This window comes from Diplotaxodon limnothrissa, linkage group LG17 (genome assembly GCF_057381915.1).
Source record: "Diplotaxodon limnothrissa isolate DT_005_m linkage group LG17, D_limnothrissa_male_GT1.1, whole genome shotgun sequence".
Lineage (NCBI taxonomy): Eukaryota > Metazoa > Chordata > Actinopteri > Cichliformes > Cichlidae > Diplotaxodon > Diplotaxodon limnothrissa.
This window is the reverse complement of record NC_140612.1, coordinates 39309898-39326875: the sequence shown is the minus strand read 5'-3', so window position 1 is coordinate 39326875 and position 16978 is coordinate 39309898. Positions and strand designations below refer to the sequence as shown.

General features: G+C 41.7%; 1 protein-coding gene across 1 annotated transcript; it reads right to left on the bottom strand.

The window, feature by feature from the left end:
• Window positions 1-1951: 1951 nt before the first annotated feature.
• LOC146615433 (protein mono-ADP-ribosyltransferase PARP12-like) lies at window positions 1952-15907 on the bottom strand. The gene is made up of 12 exons (XM_085376238.1): window positions 15553-15907; window positions 14747-14882; window positions 13306-13987; window positions 13163-13213; window positions 12949-13075; window positions 10728-10893; window positions 9312-9432; window positions 9115-9211; window positions 7161-7236; window positions 4596-4726; window positions 4206-4357; window positions 1952-4022 (listed from the first exon to the last, which is right to left on the bottom strand). Exons 1-12 carry the CDS (start codon window positions 15828-15830, stop codon window positions 3316-3318), a joined length of 2724 nt encoding a protein of 907 aa, XP_085232364.1. The 5' UTR covers window positions 15831-15907; the 3' UTR covers window positions 1952-3315.
• Between the last annotated feature and the right edge of the window lie 1071 nt (window positions 15908-16978).

The window sequence follows — 16978 nt, the reverse complement described above, 5'->3', positions numbered from 1 at the left end:
CAAGCTGGTTAATGTCAGTGGATATTTACTGTCGCTGGGTGAGCTTTCTGCATCCTGCAGGACACAGCTGCATTTCCCATAGGACAGCTCTATCTTAATGGGCAGCAGAGGCATAATGAAGCACGGGTGGTGGATAAATGGATGCAGCAGAAGTGGCAGCCAAATTTATTTTCGCCCTGGGAATTGGGTCTTTGTAATCTAATGTGGAGGCTGAGCTCTTTGTCTTTTTCTTTGTCCCCCACCTGTGGTGGTTGATGGGGCACTTGATATCATTAATGCAAACAGGCTGAAATAATGTAGATTTATTTGGAAATGAAACAGGACCACATACATTAAAAATAAATATATATGGAAACACAATGCATTTGGTTTGATAACGCCTTGGTGGCTTTATCAGTTTGTTTGTGTACCTGCCTCCCTATTTTAACCCCGCCTCCTCAACAGGTACTTATGCTAAAAGGGGCGGGCTAAAGGAAAAAAGAAGTGGGCAGAAAATCTAAGATATGAAGATAAAGCATAGACTGTATATGTAAGATGGACAGCATAATGCCATTTGTCAGCATTATGCTTTGCAACTTGGAAGCACAGAGAGGAAAGTTTTAAATGTCACCATGATGTGGATGTGTCAGCTGTGAGATGGATATGACATGTAATAGAATCAGTCTTCCTAATGGCCACCAGAGGGCGACACTTAAACTTGAAAACAATCATTCTGCTGTTTAGAAGTTTAAAGAGGAAACTGCACTTAAATGCCTTGCTCTCTCAGCTCAGTAACCCCCTTTCCTGATGCTTTTTTGGGGGGTTTCTGTCGACAATTGTCTGCCCAACGGCTCATTAGCAAGTGAGCATATTTATCTCTGCATTTCAAAATCACATCTGCCTTGTTGTGAATTCCACTTCCACAAAGCTAATTCCCAGGAGTCAGGCCTAATCAGAATCAGTGTGACACCGTTTTCGATCTTTAACCAAGGCCGATTACTTTTTTCTTTTTTTTTCATTAAGATCACAGAAGACCTGGATTTAATAGCTTTGTAATTGTGCAAAAAGTCTGTTTCCACCATTCGTTGCTACAGTGGAAACATCCAAACATCAGAATCAGAATCAGAATGGGTTTATTGCCAGATGTTGAGGTTTACAACATTAGGAATTTGCTGCGGTGCTTCAGTGCAAACAATAAGAATTAAAGTGCTATGTAGAAAGAAAGATATGTGCATGAGATATACATGAGATATATACATGAGAATAAATCTCACATGCCCATATTCACACTGCAGTTTATAGGAAACATAACAGAAGGCAGTTGCTGGTGCATGTACGCTGATAGGAGGGGGTGCTACAGCGGGGTTACTTTACAGGCCTAATGTTTTGTGTCAGATGAAGCACCGGCAGCCATATTGATCATTTTTCATGCCCTGCCTCATTTCACTAAGAGCCCCAACATGACTGCTGGTGGCATTTTTTATGTCAGTTATGAGACACGCAGAAAAAAAAGACAGAACGAACTGCAGCTCTGACAGCGACAAACAAACAAACACACTCTAATGTGCTGCAACATGCTTTACTTTAATAATTGTGAAAACAGTGATTATTCATGTTGAGCAGGTGAAATGATCAATAATCACACCCTAAACAAATCACCCACCATGCACATTACAAGCCTTTCATTTACATTTTATCAATAAAATAATCAATATAGCCTGTTTTTTTTTTTTTACCTTCTAGTGGTTGGTAAAAGCTTAAGTCACATTTTTTTTCATTTTAATCATAAATTATTTTCAAATCACTTGAAAGATTAAAGAGAAATCCCAAGGAGCATTAACCAATCACGGTTAAGCAGGCTTTGAGCAGGACCCTACAGAGATATCGCCAAAATGCAATATCCAAACAATCGTTAATCTTCTTACGGGAAGATTTATTAAAAAAAAAAAAAAAAAAAAAAAAAAAGACCTTATAGACAAATGGAACGAGCAGGCCACGCTTGGATATCGCCCCAAAACACTCGCTATCACTCGGAAACAGTGAGGTTGCAGTGGCTGGGGTTGATTCTCAACCAGTTATATTTTTTTTAATGTTCACTGAAAGACGCAAATCCAGTAAGTGAACAACATTTATGGGGGGCGTTTGTTTATGATAGGACAGTAAAGGAGGGAGAAGGCGTGCAAATGGTGTGGGGTCAGATTTGAGCCCGGCCCTCTGCAACAGCCTTATGTTATATGGATCACCTGCTCTGTGAGCACTGAGATATACTGGCATCCAGTCACTAGAGCAATATTTAAAGTGACTCAAGGTAGCTTTGTACTCCTGAGTTTGTCACTCGTAGTTGTAAACAACATTAAACATTTTCTTTCAGGTTTTTCCAAACACGGAGCAGTGACTATCACACGGCGCCGCTGTTTGTTTCCGTGTTCCCAGAAGTTGGGCCCAGCTTCCTGCTGACATCACAAAGGTCGTCTAAAGCAGCAAAGCTATCATTAGGCACCAACGCGCAGTCCGTCATGTGTCTTGACTAAGTTGTTACGAGAATTCGTGACACTAATGGCCTAATCTGACACAGTGTTTTTCATCATTACGTGATACAGTACGATGCGTTCGTATGGTAACCACTAAATGTGGATGACGTATAAAACTTCCTGAGATAATCACGAGGAAAGCACTCAGGTGTTTCTTCTGATACGGCTCGCACGCCGCTGCCGTTTATTTTTTATTTTCTGTAAAAAAGTTAGTGTAGTTTCTTTAAACAACACCTCAACAATTGTGATTGTGCCAAAATGCCACATGTTTACGTGCATCTTCAATTTGCACATAAAAACAAAGTGCGTGGATATGCTGGCAATTGGTAGAAAATCATTTTACATTTGTTCGAGGTGGAAAAATTCAAGCATCAAAACAACAACAAAAAGAAATTATGAAGTGTAACGGGAAAATGTAACAGTTCTGAAGCTTTCTTCTGCACTGCCTCTCGCTTACCTATTCAGCAAACCAAAGTCTCATCATTCAAAGTCATGTGAAGCTGCTTTAATAGCAGTTGACTGAGAAGTGAGTTAATCCTAAACTGGTTATCTGTTCATTATAAACAGCAGCTAATAAATCACATATTCTAATCTTCTGGAATTCATTAATATCTGTGGCTTCATTTGTTTTCTTCTCAGTTACTCCAATTAACACTTTTAGTGCTCAAGATCCACCATTGCTGTCTGTTTTTATGCTATTATTAATTACTATTATTATTACTATTATTATTACTATTATTATTATTACTACTATTACTATTATTATTATTGCAAAACACCACCAACCCCCTTTACACCACTGATGTTAAGCAATGACACAAGAATCGGATGTTTTCTTTGGGGGTGCTGAGGGAGATGGAGGGACATGTGTGGGCTGGTTAACTGTTCTGATGTTTGAGTACGAGGTACTGTATTGGTACCCAGAAGACGCCGAGCTAGATGGGTACCCAGAAGACGCCGAGCTAGATGGGTACCCAGAAGACGCCGAGCTAGATGGGTACCCAGAAGACGCCGAGCTAGATGGGTACCCAGAAGACGCCGAGCTAGATGGGTACCCAGAAGACGCCGAGCTAGATGGGTGGGGCGAAGAGGTTGTGTTAGGTGAGTAAAAAGAAGCGGAGGTACTGGCTTTATATCCAGAGGAGATCGTGCTAGGTTGGTAAGCCGATATGGTAGCTGGCTTTGGTGCTGCCACTGGCTTTGGTGCTGGTGCTGATGCACCACCACTGTACATCAATGTACTAACTAGTGGGTGTGTGGTCTTGTACTTTATCAGGTACTCGGGGTAGATCTGGTGCTTCTCAAACACCACATATATGGAGGGGTTCATTACATCGTCAACACAGCTGTCATAGAAGTTTATGTCCCCTCCGTCCTTCGAAGGAGGTCGGGGATAATCGGAGGACCCTTTGGTGAAGTCTCCCACCAGCACCCGTGAGATGAACATGTCTCTGACGTCAGTGTCACCGGTGTAGTTGTGGGAGTATCTGGCATCACGGGCAAAGTAACTACCTGTGTTTAGACACCAAAAGAGACCATTGTGATTATCGGGCAAAAACACAAGCATCGTTCCTCACAACCACAGCTGACAAAAATGTCTGTTTGGTGAGTTTGGAGCTTCTGTTTTTTTAAATGGTTTATGAAAACATGCTTTTTATCAATAACTGTTTCAGCTTGAACATTTCTTCCAATCACCTTTGCCAAAAGCCGTTCCATTAAGTCCGCAGATTCTCCAGTCAAAGTTGTGGTGGCAGATGGTGTCAACAAATTTGGAGTGAGTGCCATGAAAAAGCTTTTTCTCAGTCACATTTCCCCCTTTGTTTTTGGTCTTCATCTGATTCTTTTGCCTTGAAATAGAAGACATACAAATATCTTACGTCAGTCTGGTTTGTCTGTATGTCGTGAAAGTGTGCACGCTGACCCTGGACTGTGTACACAAACATTAACACAGCCTCTGGCTCTGAGGAGTGACACCAGTGCAGGAATTTAAATCTGTATTCTTTCAAATCACCAGCAGGGGGCAGAAAATGGATAAAAGAAGTCAGAGTTTACTGAAGTCTGTGGACCGCAGAAGACAATACGTACCATTGAAAGACTTCCCAAAGAGCTTTGTTCTGAATCCTCTCAATTTTGACAATATCAAAGCCTTTCATGGTTTTACAGAAATGAGTTTCCACCGTCTTAAATTCATCTGAAGCGCGCTGGACGGAGATTCGCTGTAAGAAAACAAAAAAATATTGCAATCTTTCAACACGAGCATTTCCCTTCACCATTTAGTTAGTATGAATTCTTTAGCTTTATGTCTGAGTACAAATATAAATTCTATAATGTTATTTTTAAACAAGGCCAGCAACAGTGTTAAAAAAGGCATTTTACTCCTAAGAACAACACAGAAATGGAAACTGAATTCAACGATAGGAAATATATTTCTAAGCTTAGCTTTTTTTTGTCTTTTTGTTTTTTACTTTTTTTCCCCAAATATGTTCATAGAAAAAAATTATTTGGGAAAATCTTTTGCTTACTGTAGAAATTCCACTTGAAGTGTCATCTGCACAGGAAGCAATGTGGGAACCAGTGACTGAATAAAGTAAATGGTTTTTATCTTAAATCAACAATACAATACAAGACCCGGTGAATACAGCCGGGTCCCAAGTTAAACTCTCCAAATCTCTGAAACAGCCAATGAGAACGTAAATGAGAAGGAAGGATAATGTTTACTGATATATGACAGGGTGGTAAATACATTAGAGGGTGACCAGTTTCAGAATACATAGAGAGCTCAGTATTCAGGAACTGTACCGAGGAAAGTTCTTAGACAGTGAAAGCCCACACGGAGAGGACTACAGTAATTAATGGTAAATGGCCTGTATTTGTATAGTGCTTTACTTAGTCCCTATGGACCCCAAAGCGCTTCACACACACATTCACACACTGGTGATGGCAGCTACATTGTTGCCACAGCCACCCTGGGGCGCACTGACAGAGGCGAGGCTGCCGGACACTGGCGCCACCGGGCCCTCTGACCACCACCAGTAGGCAACGGGTGAAGTGTCTCGCCCAAAGACACAACGACCGAGACTGTCGGAGCCGGGGCTCGAACCGGCAACCTTCAAACCGACGAACTACCAACTCTTGAGCTACGATCGCCCAATAAAGTCTGTGAGAATGTAAACTCCCAGGGTTTAATGGATAACTGGAACTTCCAGTATTCAGGATGGTGTAACATAAGAGCCCACACTGAAAAATACTATGAGGCCAGAATCAAGTTTCTATCTGAGGAAGGATAACAGATCAGATATGATCTTAAAAATACGTTTTTAAGATAAAGGCTTGTCTGTTTTTATTTTATGTCGTTCGGTTGTCTTATTTAATCCTTTTTCTCTCTTTTTTTTGTTATTTTGTATGCGTGTTATATTGTTTAATATAATGTTGTATTTAAAAAAAAACTGATTGCTTTCACCTTTTACTAGAAAATTACACTGCATAACATTGAGTTGTACATCTACATTACTATGTTTGGAATATGTTAACATATGTACAGTGTTGGGGAGTAACAGAATACATGTACCGCCGTTACGTATTTAGAATACAAAATATGAGTAACTGTATTCCGTTACAGTTACCGTTTAAAAAGGTGTATTCAGAATACAGTTACTTTGTTGAAATAAATGGATTACACGGCGGTACTTTCCTGTTTCATGTTGTCACGGGTCAGGACTGTTTGGGTTTTGTTTGACAGCTACGTTCTGTTGTTCCAGGCGGCAGCGTTACGGTTGCCATGGTTACAGGGCGACGCTCTCTCTCTCTCTCTCTGCGACTGTGTGTTTCCTGGGTGAGAGAGCGCCTTTTCGTTGTTGTTGTTGTTGTTGTGCTAAGCTAACAGGCAGAATGCTACAAGCATAGCTCTAAAGAATGTAGCATCATGGGCAGTGTAGTCCGTGTTGCAGGGAGAATGGACTGCCATACACGTTATGGGTCTGTGAGCGCGAGGAGGGAGAAAAAGGAGAGTGAAAGGTACGAGTTGTCGTCGAGGAAAAACGGGAGCTGGAAGCATGTAAATATAATAATAACCACTGCAGCCAAGAAGAGTGCCTGACGAGCCCAGTTGTAAGTAAGCTATTAAGACTCGACTGTACACTGTGTTCGTGTTTTCCTCCAAAAACAACAAGTTCTGTTGGAGCAGTCTTTCAACGCCTCTCTCTGTCTGTCGCAAGAAAAATTGACCCACACAACAAAGTAAAGCTATTTTTCGGCTATGAGCCGACAGGGACCCCGCCGTATTAGTCAGAGGTCCCTTTACTACAGTTCGGAGTCGCGGACCTTCAGTAATAGTAATAAATCACACAGCAATAGTACATTCACGTAGTTGTAAACAGCATGATAATATATTAAGTAGTCCAAAGTATTCAGAATACGTTACTCTCATTGAGTAACGTAACGGAATACGTTACAGAATACATTTTGGGGCATGTATTCTGTAATCTGTAGTGGAATACATTTTAAAAGTAACCTTCCCAACACTGCGTGTGTGTGTGTGTGTGTGTGTGTGTGTGTGTGTGTGTGTGTGTATATATATATATATAAGTCTAAACTTGAGTGTGAGCTCAAACAGCAGAGACATAAAACTAATATTTTATGGTTTCACAATACCGAATATCCTGTTTCGGGGATCTGTGTCTTGTCCCAGTTGTCTGGTATTGGAGCAGATGCTTTAACCACGGGCCGTCTGCAGAGACAGAGGGTTAGGATGACTTTAAATACACAAGGTTTGGGTGTAATACGTCTGAAAACATAAGTAACACAAATGCCATTAAAAGTTTCTTTGATATACAGACACCTTCACTTTTTACATATGTTTTAAGATTTCATTTTAAATCAACAAAACATTTTTCCCATCACATGCCATAATGGCAAGAGCTCATGTTTGTCATTTTTAGGAGTGTTTTTGTTTGTTTTTCAATTTTTTTTATAATTGCTAAATAAAAAAAAAGAACAAATAGGACCCACTGCTGAGATGATCTGGATACGGTTAAGAAAGACGCACACCTGAGCATGTAATAACCCCCACAGTTCATACTAATATCAGAAAAAACAAACAAACCAACTATGAAATCTTAGGAACTCTTTCTTAACATCCAGGGCGACAGGCCTCACCAGGTCTAGATCAGGGAACGGGTCTAGAATCATATCTCTGTGTCACTGTTTTATCAATTATGTCTTTATGGTAGAAAGATGCTTGAAAGAAGCCACTTTGAGTAAAGGGCACCAGATAGCTCCCTCGGCACACAGCTCTCACAACACGACGTGATGTCACGGTGTTGGTAGCATCATGCTCTGTGCTGCTTCAGGCAGCAGAGACGGGCAGGGCTGAGTTAGATCAAAATAAAGGTTCACATTTCTGCACAGCAATGAGCTGCATCATAGGCGTTGCTGCTGGTTACAGAAAGTCTGTCCTTCAGTGGTCCAGAGTTAAACTCCAATACAGTATAATGTGCATCAACAGACCTGAAACAACCAAGTCTGACAGGACCTGCCATGAAGACCAGAATAAACCAAACAAATCCAAGAGTGTAGAAGCCAGACTCACAGCTGTACTACTACAAAATCGGTTTTAATGAAATTTGTGGAAATTAAAAAAAAAAAAAAAAGCAACTTACGTTTAGCAAGCTCTGACTGGAGCATTTTTAATGTCTAGTGCTTGCCTGTTTTTTGACATTCTTGCTACTGAATGGACAAACATGGTGAATTTGCTTCACTCTAATCTTAAGGCCCTGGCAACACTAGTATGTTGGCACGTATGGTAAACCAAACCCAAACGAGCACTGTCTTCATGCGGCCTTCCCTCAGCTGGAAGCTCGAAGGCCAAAGCTGGAACATCAAATTCTCCCGAATTCTTCCTCAAGGTCGCCTGCAGTGACTTGGGGATTGTTGACTTTTGCTTAAAACTAGGTGAAAGCGCACTCTCTCTCTCTTTGGATACAGGAAACACACACGCACACATGTACTCAGACACACACACACACACACACACACACACACACACACACATACCTCGCCCTCCAAACGCCTTCGACGCTTACACCTGATGCGGTCAGGCAGGTCTCTGTCCAGCGCCAGGTTTCAGCTGCAGGACCAGATGACTGTTGTCTACATTGGCTCTCTCCATTACCCCATACCACCCCCCACCCCCCGATCCCTGTCGCAAATCATGTGTTTTTTATGTTGTAAGTTGTGAGGATTCATGTGTTTCATTGTGCTGAGGGTTTTTTTTTTTCTTTCTGTTCTCAAACTGCTCTCCCATCTGGGCGGAGTTCTTTTTTCCTCCTCTTCCCTCATGTATTGCATCATCTATCTCTCTGTATGTACAATCAGAAGGCGTCCTGTTTCACTGCATGTACGTGTAACATTGCTAATGACAATTAAACGTCTCAATCAAGTGTTGAACAGGAATCATGTTAGATTCTGGCAGACACACTGGTCTCTACAGACTGGTTGGTAACGATCAAGGAGTTAACAAGTCTATCAGACTCATTTAAAACACTACATGTAAACCAAAGTGAAGGTGTCTTAAAACTTTCTTGGGGCTGTTTTTGGGATGACGTACCTGACTTTCTTTGTTAGGACATCTGCAGCAGAGACAAACAGTGGCCGTCTGCACACACACCTTTTGGTGCCATAGCGTTTATTTGTCTGTATCATGTCTGAGGAGGAAGTTTAAAGTTAAATGATAATGAGAAACTCAGTTTTACATTTTAACATGCAGAAATGAGTCAACACAGAGTTTCTATATTCTTTGTTTACCCTGGAAACTGAGTGAATACGACTGGGAGCCAGCAGTGAACTCCACCACGTCTTTGTCATTGGCCAGAAACTTCTCCTCCAGCTTTGTGCTGTTGATGTCTGCTGCTTTATGTCCACTAGTCTGCAAAGCAAGAAAGGTGACTGTGTTTTTAACCTGAAAACAAACCTGCATCAGCATAAGAGCAATGAACGATTGGTAAGAGAAATTAATTTATAATATTTAATAAATATCCCAAGATAGCGACTGTCAAATTAGCTTGGCTGAAAACCATTGAGGCCGTTTGAAAGTCTGACGTTCTTTCCAGTAGAGTTACCCTAACAGACTTTAACTTTATTTATTTTTTAAACTCAACAGTCCAGTATGAGCATGCTCAGTTCACATGATCAACTGAGCACAGCTGGTACATGTAGCCGTTTACTTCAGCTGCTAATTTCTCCTCAGAGATACCAGAGCTGTATGCACAGACTGTGGCAGCCTCGATTTACAGCCATAATAGATGAGATTAAAACTTTAATCATGAGCTGTAATTCCAGCAGCTTAAACAACAGAATACAGAGAGGATAAAAAAAATATGAAAAATATAGTTGTGATTGCAGCAGAAGCAATGCAGTGACCTCCAAAATGGTCAGTGAAATAGAGGTTCAGTGACTATTTGTAGCTCAGATCAGCTCCGCTAGCTTTTCTTGCTGGGGCATGCTGTCAGTGTGGATATCTTCAATAAAACTCTGGAGCAGCTATTTTTTCCATGTTTGTTCACTGTTTTCTACCTCACAATCTGTTGAGAAGTGTTTCACAATTATACCAGTCCTATGACGTGGCATTACCCAGAGCAAAGACTTTAACCTTTGATTAGAAAATCAGATAGTTTACGCTTTAATAACAGCCTCTGATGTAATAAATCTATTGAGGCAGTATGACTTTAAAGATATTTTAACAGAGAGTGACAACAGAGAACTGACTTCGAAGCTGATATATTGAACGTGTTAGCAAACAGTTACACATTTACATAGTCAAAAACCCCAGTGGATGACACTAAGGTGCTTGTGTGCACCTTTTATGTAAAGGTCCTACATGCTCAGTGCTCCATTATTTTTGCAGTCTAGCACCTAGATATGGTTCTGAGCAGGTATTATAGAATTGGTTTTTAAGAATTTTTTATCATTGAAAATGCTGTCGAGATGTTTAGCTCTCCTGACGAGAGCTAAAGCTAAAACAAACACAAGCTGAAAAGCACTGAAATGCTTTGTGGAGATCACCTGGAGGGGGAAAAACACCCGGTAGGGTCATAGTTCGAGGGACTTTTTTCCACATTACAAATGTTTTTTTTAATCATGTTTACAACAAAAGTACTGACTCACGTGCTAACAACCTTTTGAAAACACTGTGGATGAACAGTGGATTCTGATGCTACTCACATCTGCGGAATAAGTGTTCCACCTCCCAAACTCATCCTGCCAGTACCAAAGCCACTCGGTGGTGTGGATGAAAGTCGGCTCAATCACGGAGTTTTCTGTCGAGAGTCGACGTACTTTGTTCGATCCACAGGTCATCGTGTCAAAGTGCACGGCTGGACTGGTGCTACTGCAGACACCCAAAACAGAAGGCATAATGTTAACATTTTAACAAGTGTGTGGAGTTTGAAAGAAGTTGATATTAAGGAAACAGTAATAGAAATAAAGAATTGTGTCCTGTGGCTGTGGAATCATCACCTAAATCGTCTCCTTTCCACAACCAGGTCCTTGTGTTTGTGTTTGTATTGGGTCTCACTTTAGGATGAATTTGTCTCATAATTGGAGATTAAGTATCAGAACTTCAGGAGTGGGACCACACCTGCAAACACACTCCTTCCAGTTCTCATCCATATAGGTTCCCCCAGTCCTACAAGCTGTTCATTCTCGTTTACATGCCCCACCCTCCATCCCCTTTTCAATTCTTTAACTTCTTGACTTGTATTTAGTACGTTTAGTACGGGATGTGCCAGGTCCTGGAGCCGCCGTCAGTCCCTTTCGAGGCCTTCCTCAAACCGCAGCTCAATTCATGTCAAAGCCATTCACCTTTATCTACGAAAATGCTGTCAAATATAAATGAGGACGTGGGCCCAGCTAGTGAATTACCCGTTACCAATGTAAACCTTATTCTACAGGCCCACACACCAACACAAATCCCTATTCTAAAGAGGACACACGTATGATCTTTGTCATAGTATTTATGTATGAACACAAAGCAAAGATGAAAACCAGCACAAAGAGACGTTAAAGCGATCACCACAATGATTCTACTTTGGAAACATATACAGGCAGAAACTGAGCTGGCAGCCTGACTGCTCCTCAGTAGGGATGGGTACCGGTATCAGGTGCCATGATGGCACCGGTTCTGACATAAACGGTAGTAACCAGACCTAAAAGCAGCGCACATTTCGGTGCTTTTTTTCCTTAGATGTCACACACTTCAGATTCTAGCCAATCATTTTACGTTTCCGAGGATAGTAGGCGGGTCCAGGTACGTACGTTCTTTTAGAGCAGAGCTACAGATTACAAATGTCCAAGGCGAAGCGGTCAAAGTCTGGCTGTACTTCACAGCAAAATATGCAAACTCAGCAGCAACAAGTGCTTTAAGCTGATACTGTGATACTGTCAAAGGAGGTAACTCCTCAAATCCGATGAAACACCTGGCGACGTACAGTGTTTTTTAAAGGCAAGAAATGCACCGTATTTGATAGCTTGCTGCGAGACCTCACACCGAGCACATCTACTGCGGGTGTGGTGCCTGTTATCGGACCCGGAGTTAGCAACATCCCCCAAGAACCCGAAGAGGAGAGTCCTGGCCCCTAGCCCTGCCAGTGTAGCAGAAATGATGACGGATGATGATGCAGCAGCAGCCGTTCTTCTCTGTGTGAGTAGCTTAATGTTGTTCGTGTGTAATTTACGTTGAGTAGGCTAACCACGTTATTACATTAATGCAGGTAAGGTGAACTAGCAAACATCATCATAGCTACATGCGGCTGTCTTCTTGTTTGATGGCAGATACTCCCTTCACCCTGGCCAAAAAGGCTAAAATGACCAAAGAAAAAGTGGAAAACAGCTGAACATGAGAGGTTTTTGGACAAAGTTTGTGTTTTTTCCATTGTTTAAGCACTGCTTCCAGCCAAGAGTGATACCATATATGCCCCATAGCTGCAGAAAAGGCTAACGTTGTTATCTTGGTGCTTGCAAAGAGCTGAAGTTGTGTTAGCGGGATAATGCAGTTGTTTCCATCCTGGATGCAGTTCCCACTTTACCATCACACTCTTGTTCTTTTGCGGAATAAAAATAAAAGTAATGTCCGTGCTCATGCTGTGGACCGCTCCACTACTTTCATCCTCAGACACATGAGCTGAAATCAGCTGATTCAAGTGCAGGTGGAACCAATATTAGAATCAATAGGCAAGCAGACTAACAATTCCAAGGAATGCCACTACTGGGAACTGTTCTCGATTCCCATCCCTACACCTAACTGAATGCTCCGAACCAGTAAACTGCCAAAAGTTCTGCTTTTAAACAGTCTGTGATGATCACAAAGTCAAGTGTATTTGATTATCAGATTATCACGTTGTCTTTTGCAGGACTGCAGAGAGTCCTGTGAGAACTTGGTAAGTACCTGTATGAGTTACTGGGGTCACAGTAGTCTCTCTCAATTGTCTCATTATCGGGCAAATCAGTCCACTGGTGTCCCTCTTGGACCTGCCATCGGTACGGCATCTTGTCATGAGCTTTAAAACATCGATCTAAGAAGAAAGAAGAAAGACAGCTGGTCAAAGTCAAGAAAGAACTACATTAACGCCTCAAACGCTTACTAACCATGACTTTCTCACCATCATGTTTGCAGTGACCTTTGATAAAGTACATGCAGATCCCTGTTTTATCTGAAAGAAACAGGAGATATTTCACAGGCTTCATTCAGACAGCAGCTTTAGTTCATCTGAAAACATCAGAAGTGTTTTCAGCTGGTGTTTACCTCTGACAGGCCTCTGTCTATTGTTCTGCCATTCTCCACCTTTAGCAGCTTCATCACTGACAGCAGCGTTAATGTTGCTTGATGAATGAGTTTTTGGTAGTGGTTGCTTATTGGTGCCCCTGTTGCCGCCTCTCCCTCTGACAGCTGCTTGACTTCTTCCATGACGGCGTCTCCGTCTTCGAGTCTCACCGTTTTCACTGCTCGCATCGTTGTCACTGGTGGCTGCGGAGATGTCACTGGTGGAAGAGTTTTCATCGTCGCTTTCATTCAGTCCATTACTGGTGTACAGATCGAAGATGTGAGTGCCAGCAAGCATCTCAGTAAGTGAGGAGGCTCGATCCTGCACTGGTCGGCTGCTCTGGTTTCCTCTGTTTCCCCTATTGCCCCTGCTGCCTGTCGCACCCCTACCACCTCTCCCTCTGCCTCTCCGCTGTTGTTGACCATTCTCAGCCAGCCTCAAAGCCTCTTTATTTGCATACACAGCCTTCAAGGATGGCAGAAGGGCACCAGGTACGCCTCTTTCTTGGACATTTTTTATGGGCTGTGGAGCAGTAAAATTGTGATTCCTCGAGCAGCTGCATTCACGGCTGATGTACTTCTGGCAGATGTGGAGCCTCCTGCAACCATCACCATCCTGACACCGGCCGAACTCTCCATCACCGTTGTTGTAGTCGTAGCATATCTGATGGAGACAGAACAAAATGAAAGGAAAGCGTGGTTATATACACGGACTGTAAGTAAAAGATGGAATACAATCACTGACTGTATGTAAATGATGGATATAAACATTGCAACATCCTGCTTTTTTTAACCAGTTTAAATTGATTTTACTCTAAATGCCACAATAAATTGTTCAAAACGTTTTCTTAGGTCTAGTATATCTTTGTCAAGTTTAAAGACGATCCATAAAAAATTGTGGGTAATATAAAGTTTTGACTGATTTTTTAGATGAGACTTTGACCGCGACCCAATTTTCATCTAAATTAAATCAGCTGTTATCATCACACAAAATCTGAAAAAGATATCGTGAAAACTGTGGACGGTACTGCAAACAAACGAAAGGAAATGATTATTTACCAATTACATTGCATGCGTTTTAAAACTTTTAATATACTTTTTGACATGTATAAAAAAGCTGATTTGCCACCAACGTGACAGAAAATGTGTTTTAAAATTGGAGAACAATACACATCTGGCAAACAACTTTACCTCTAAGTTTTAAGAACACCTCAATGACTGCCAATTTGTGAAGAATTACATATTATATTACACTGTGTGGGTGTCAGCTGTACTGTTTGTTATTGCTACAGTATCAACAAGCTGTTACAATTTAAATGAACATATCAGAATCAGATGTGAAAAGATGTTATGACAATGATGATGAGTTCAACCTAAAGTATTTCGTCAGGGTGCTTTTATCGTGTGTTAGGTTAAGACTCACAGCAGGAAGGAGTGTGTGGTCACTCTGCAGCAGCAGGGTGCACAGCTCCTCTCGGCTCAGGCTCTCCAGCTCATGCTGCCTCAGAAGTCTTTGGTTATGATCAGACGTCAGCTCATGGGAGAAGCTGCAGCCCCTCCTGTTGTAACAGAATCCACACAGCTGAGTCATGACTGTGACATGAGAAGGATTAGGGCCACACACAAACATGATAAGTGCTGCCAAACGTGGATTAATTCATCATTACACGTACACATGCTGTGTGTCTGTTTCCAAATTCAGCCCGATACCAATAAAAAATTCATTTTGACTGAGTGTCTGTCAACATATGTGTTCTTATATTTTTCCAAACCCGAGAATTTGTCCCTAAGCTTAGCTGGCTTCAAAACCAGTTAATATGACGACAATAATAAACACTAATAATAATAATAATAATAAGCACTACGAATTATTTGACATTTTAGCCTCTTTAATGGTCCGTAACTTGGTTGTACACAAATACGACAATAAAAAGAAAGTTTTTATTGAGACTCAGAAGTCGGTACAAGCACAGAGAGGAACTTTTCCTATTAGCCTTTCGAGTCACATGATGATATTTGTTCAGGTTAGCTTTCCTAACAAATCTGCGTCAAACTGCTGAAAATGTCGAATTCACTGACTGTAAACAGAGACACTAGTCAGGGCCTTTAACCCTGGAATATTTTGCAGCCACTTTCAGCATTACTAGAAAAGGCCTGGATGAACAGAGACGGTGGCTGTTTCACTCGGGCCATGACTCACCTTTCTTACTTTAAGTCCAGTATATTTACCTGAGCTGAGTGAACTGACAGAATCCGCTGAAGAGGAAGTTTTTGCACAGGTGCAGACCCCTGCACGTCCCCGGGCAGTCTTTCACTCTGCAAAGTCTCAGGCGGGTCCTGGCCACCACCTTCGGCTGTCCGTTTGGACAACAGGAAACAAATTTCTCTTGGTTACAAATGATCTCCGACAACTTCGTGGGATCTCCGGAAAACAGATTATACACTAAATCCTCCGTGTTGACTGCTCCTTGGCCGGCGCAGATCATTTTCAGTATTTCCGTCTCCATCGTGTCCGAGCTCTGCCTGCGTTAACTTCCACCTGGGAGACCAAACCGCAGCTTGACGACAGCGGCCGCTGGTTTCATGGGAGGAGGAAAACTTCGGTATCATTTCTGACGATTGGAAAGCGAAACTGAGCTATTTTTATCTTGGACTGATGCTGTAATGCTGCTGATGTCCACTTGGGGGCGTCCACGAAAGAATATAGGGAAGACATTTGTACTCGGCACACAGTGTAACATTAACACAGTAGAGCTGATTAGCAGAAAGCTCAAAGTCTGACTAAAGGAAGTCATAGCTATTACCTCCTGTTGTAGCTTTGCTCTCCTTTAAACCTTTGGGGTGAATTTTCGGGTCTTTAGCTGCTTAACTGTCCATCAGCTGCCAGGCTGTGTGTTTGCAGGTTAAATAGCTCATGCATGTCTGCCTGGGGTGGGGAGGGTGAACCTAAATACATGTGCTGCACAGCTGTGCACTAACAACAATCACAAGTCCAAAAATATCTTTGCTCTTCTTGTTTGCACAGAACACAGTGAAAAACTGAGGTGATTCTCCAGTGGCACACCTGAACGACAGAACAATGTGAATATCAAGAGTATCATACCAACACTAATACTGGTAACGGATTGATACGAGCACAGGAGGATCGATATCTTGTTTTATCTTCTTCAAGTTCAATATGTAACCGACTGAACTGTGTTATTTATTTATTTTTGGAAATGAAAAAATGTGCCTCATACATGCACCGTGTTGACTGTCACGTCTATTTTATTTATAGCCCACAGCACATTTAAAAAGCAGAAGTTGACCCAAAATACTTTAGAGACAGGCGCCTTTACAATCCAGCTCGCCAACAAGCTCACTTTTTAAAATGCAAGAACAGCAGTTAGCTGTGTTTTGTTGTGTTAACTCATTATTGTTGGAAAGTAAAAATCACAGCAATTTAGTGATCATTAAAATGCGTCCAGAATTTGCAAACTGATGATGATTAAGTTAGAAGTAAGTATTCCTCATTAACTGAAGGTGTTGGAACGCCTGAGCAGAGGGAAAATATGAATGTTGTTATTGTAAATATTATTGTAATCTTTATTTGTTCTTTTTCAGGGTTTTTGAGGGCAAAAAGGTGGTTTGTAAACCCACAGCTTATTGCTGAAGC

What these genes read in the sequence shown, in the direction of transcription:
- LOC146615433 (XM_085376238.1), bottom strand. Translation starts at nt 15,830, where the DNA reads ATGGAGACGGAAATACTGAAAATGATCTGCGCCGGCCAAGGAGCAGTC. An exon ending in GACCCCAGTAACTCATACAG is followed by an intron (nt 10,894 to 12,948) that starts GTACTTACCAAG and finishes GGGTGTCTGCAG; the next exon opens with TAGCACCAGTCCAGCCGTGC. An exon ending in GGAACACTTATTCCGCAGAT is followed by an intron (nt 9,433 to 10,727) that starts GTGAGTAGCATC and finishes CTTGCTTTGCAG; the next exon opens with ACTAGTGGACATAAAGCAGC.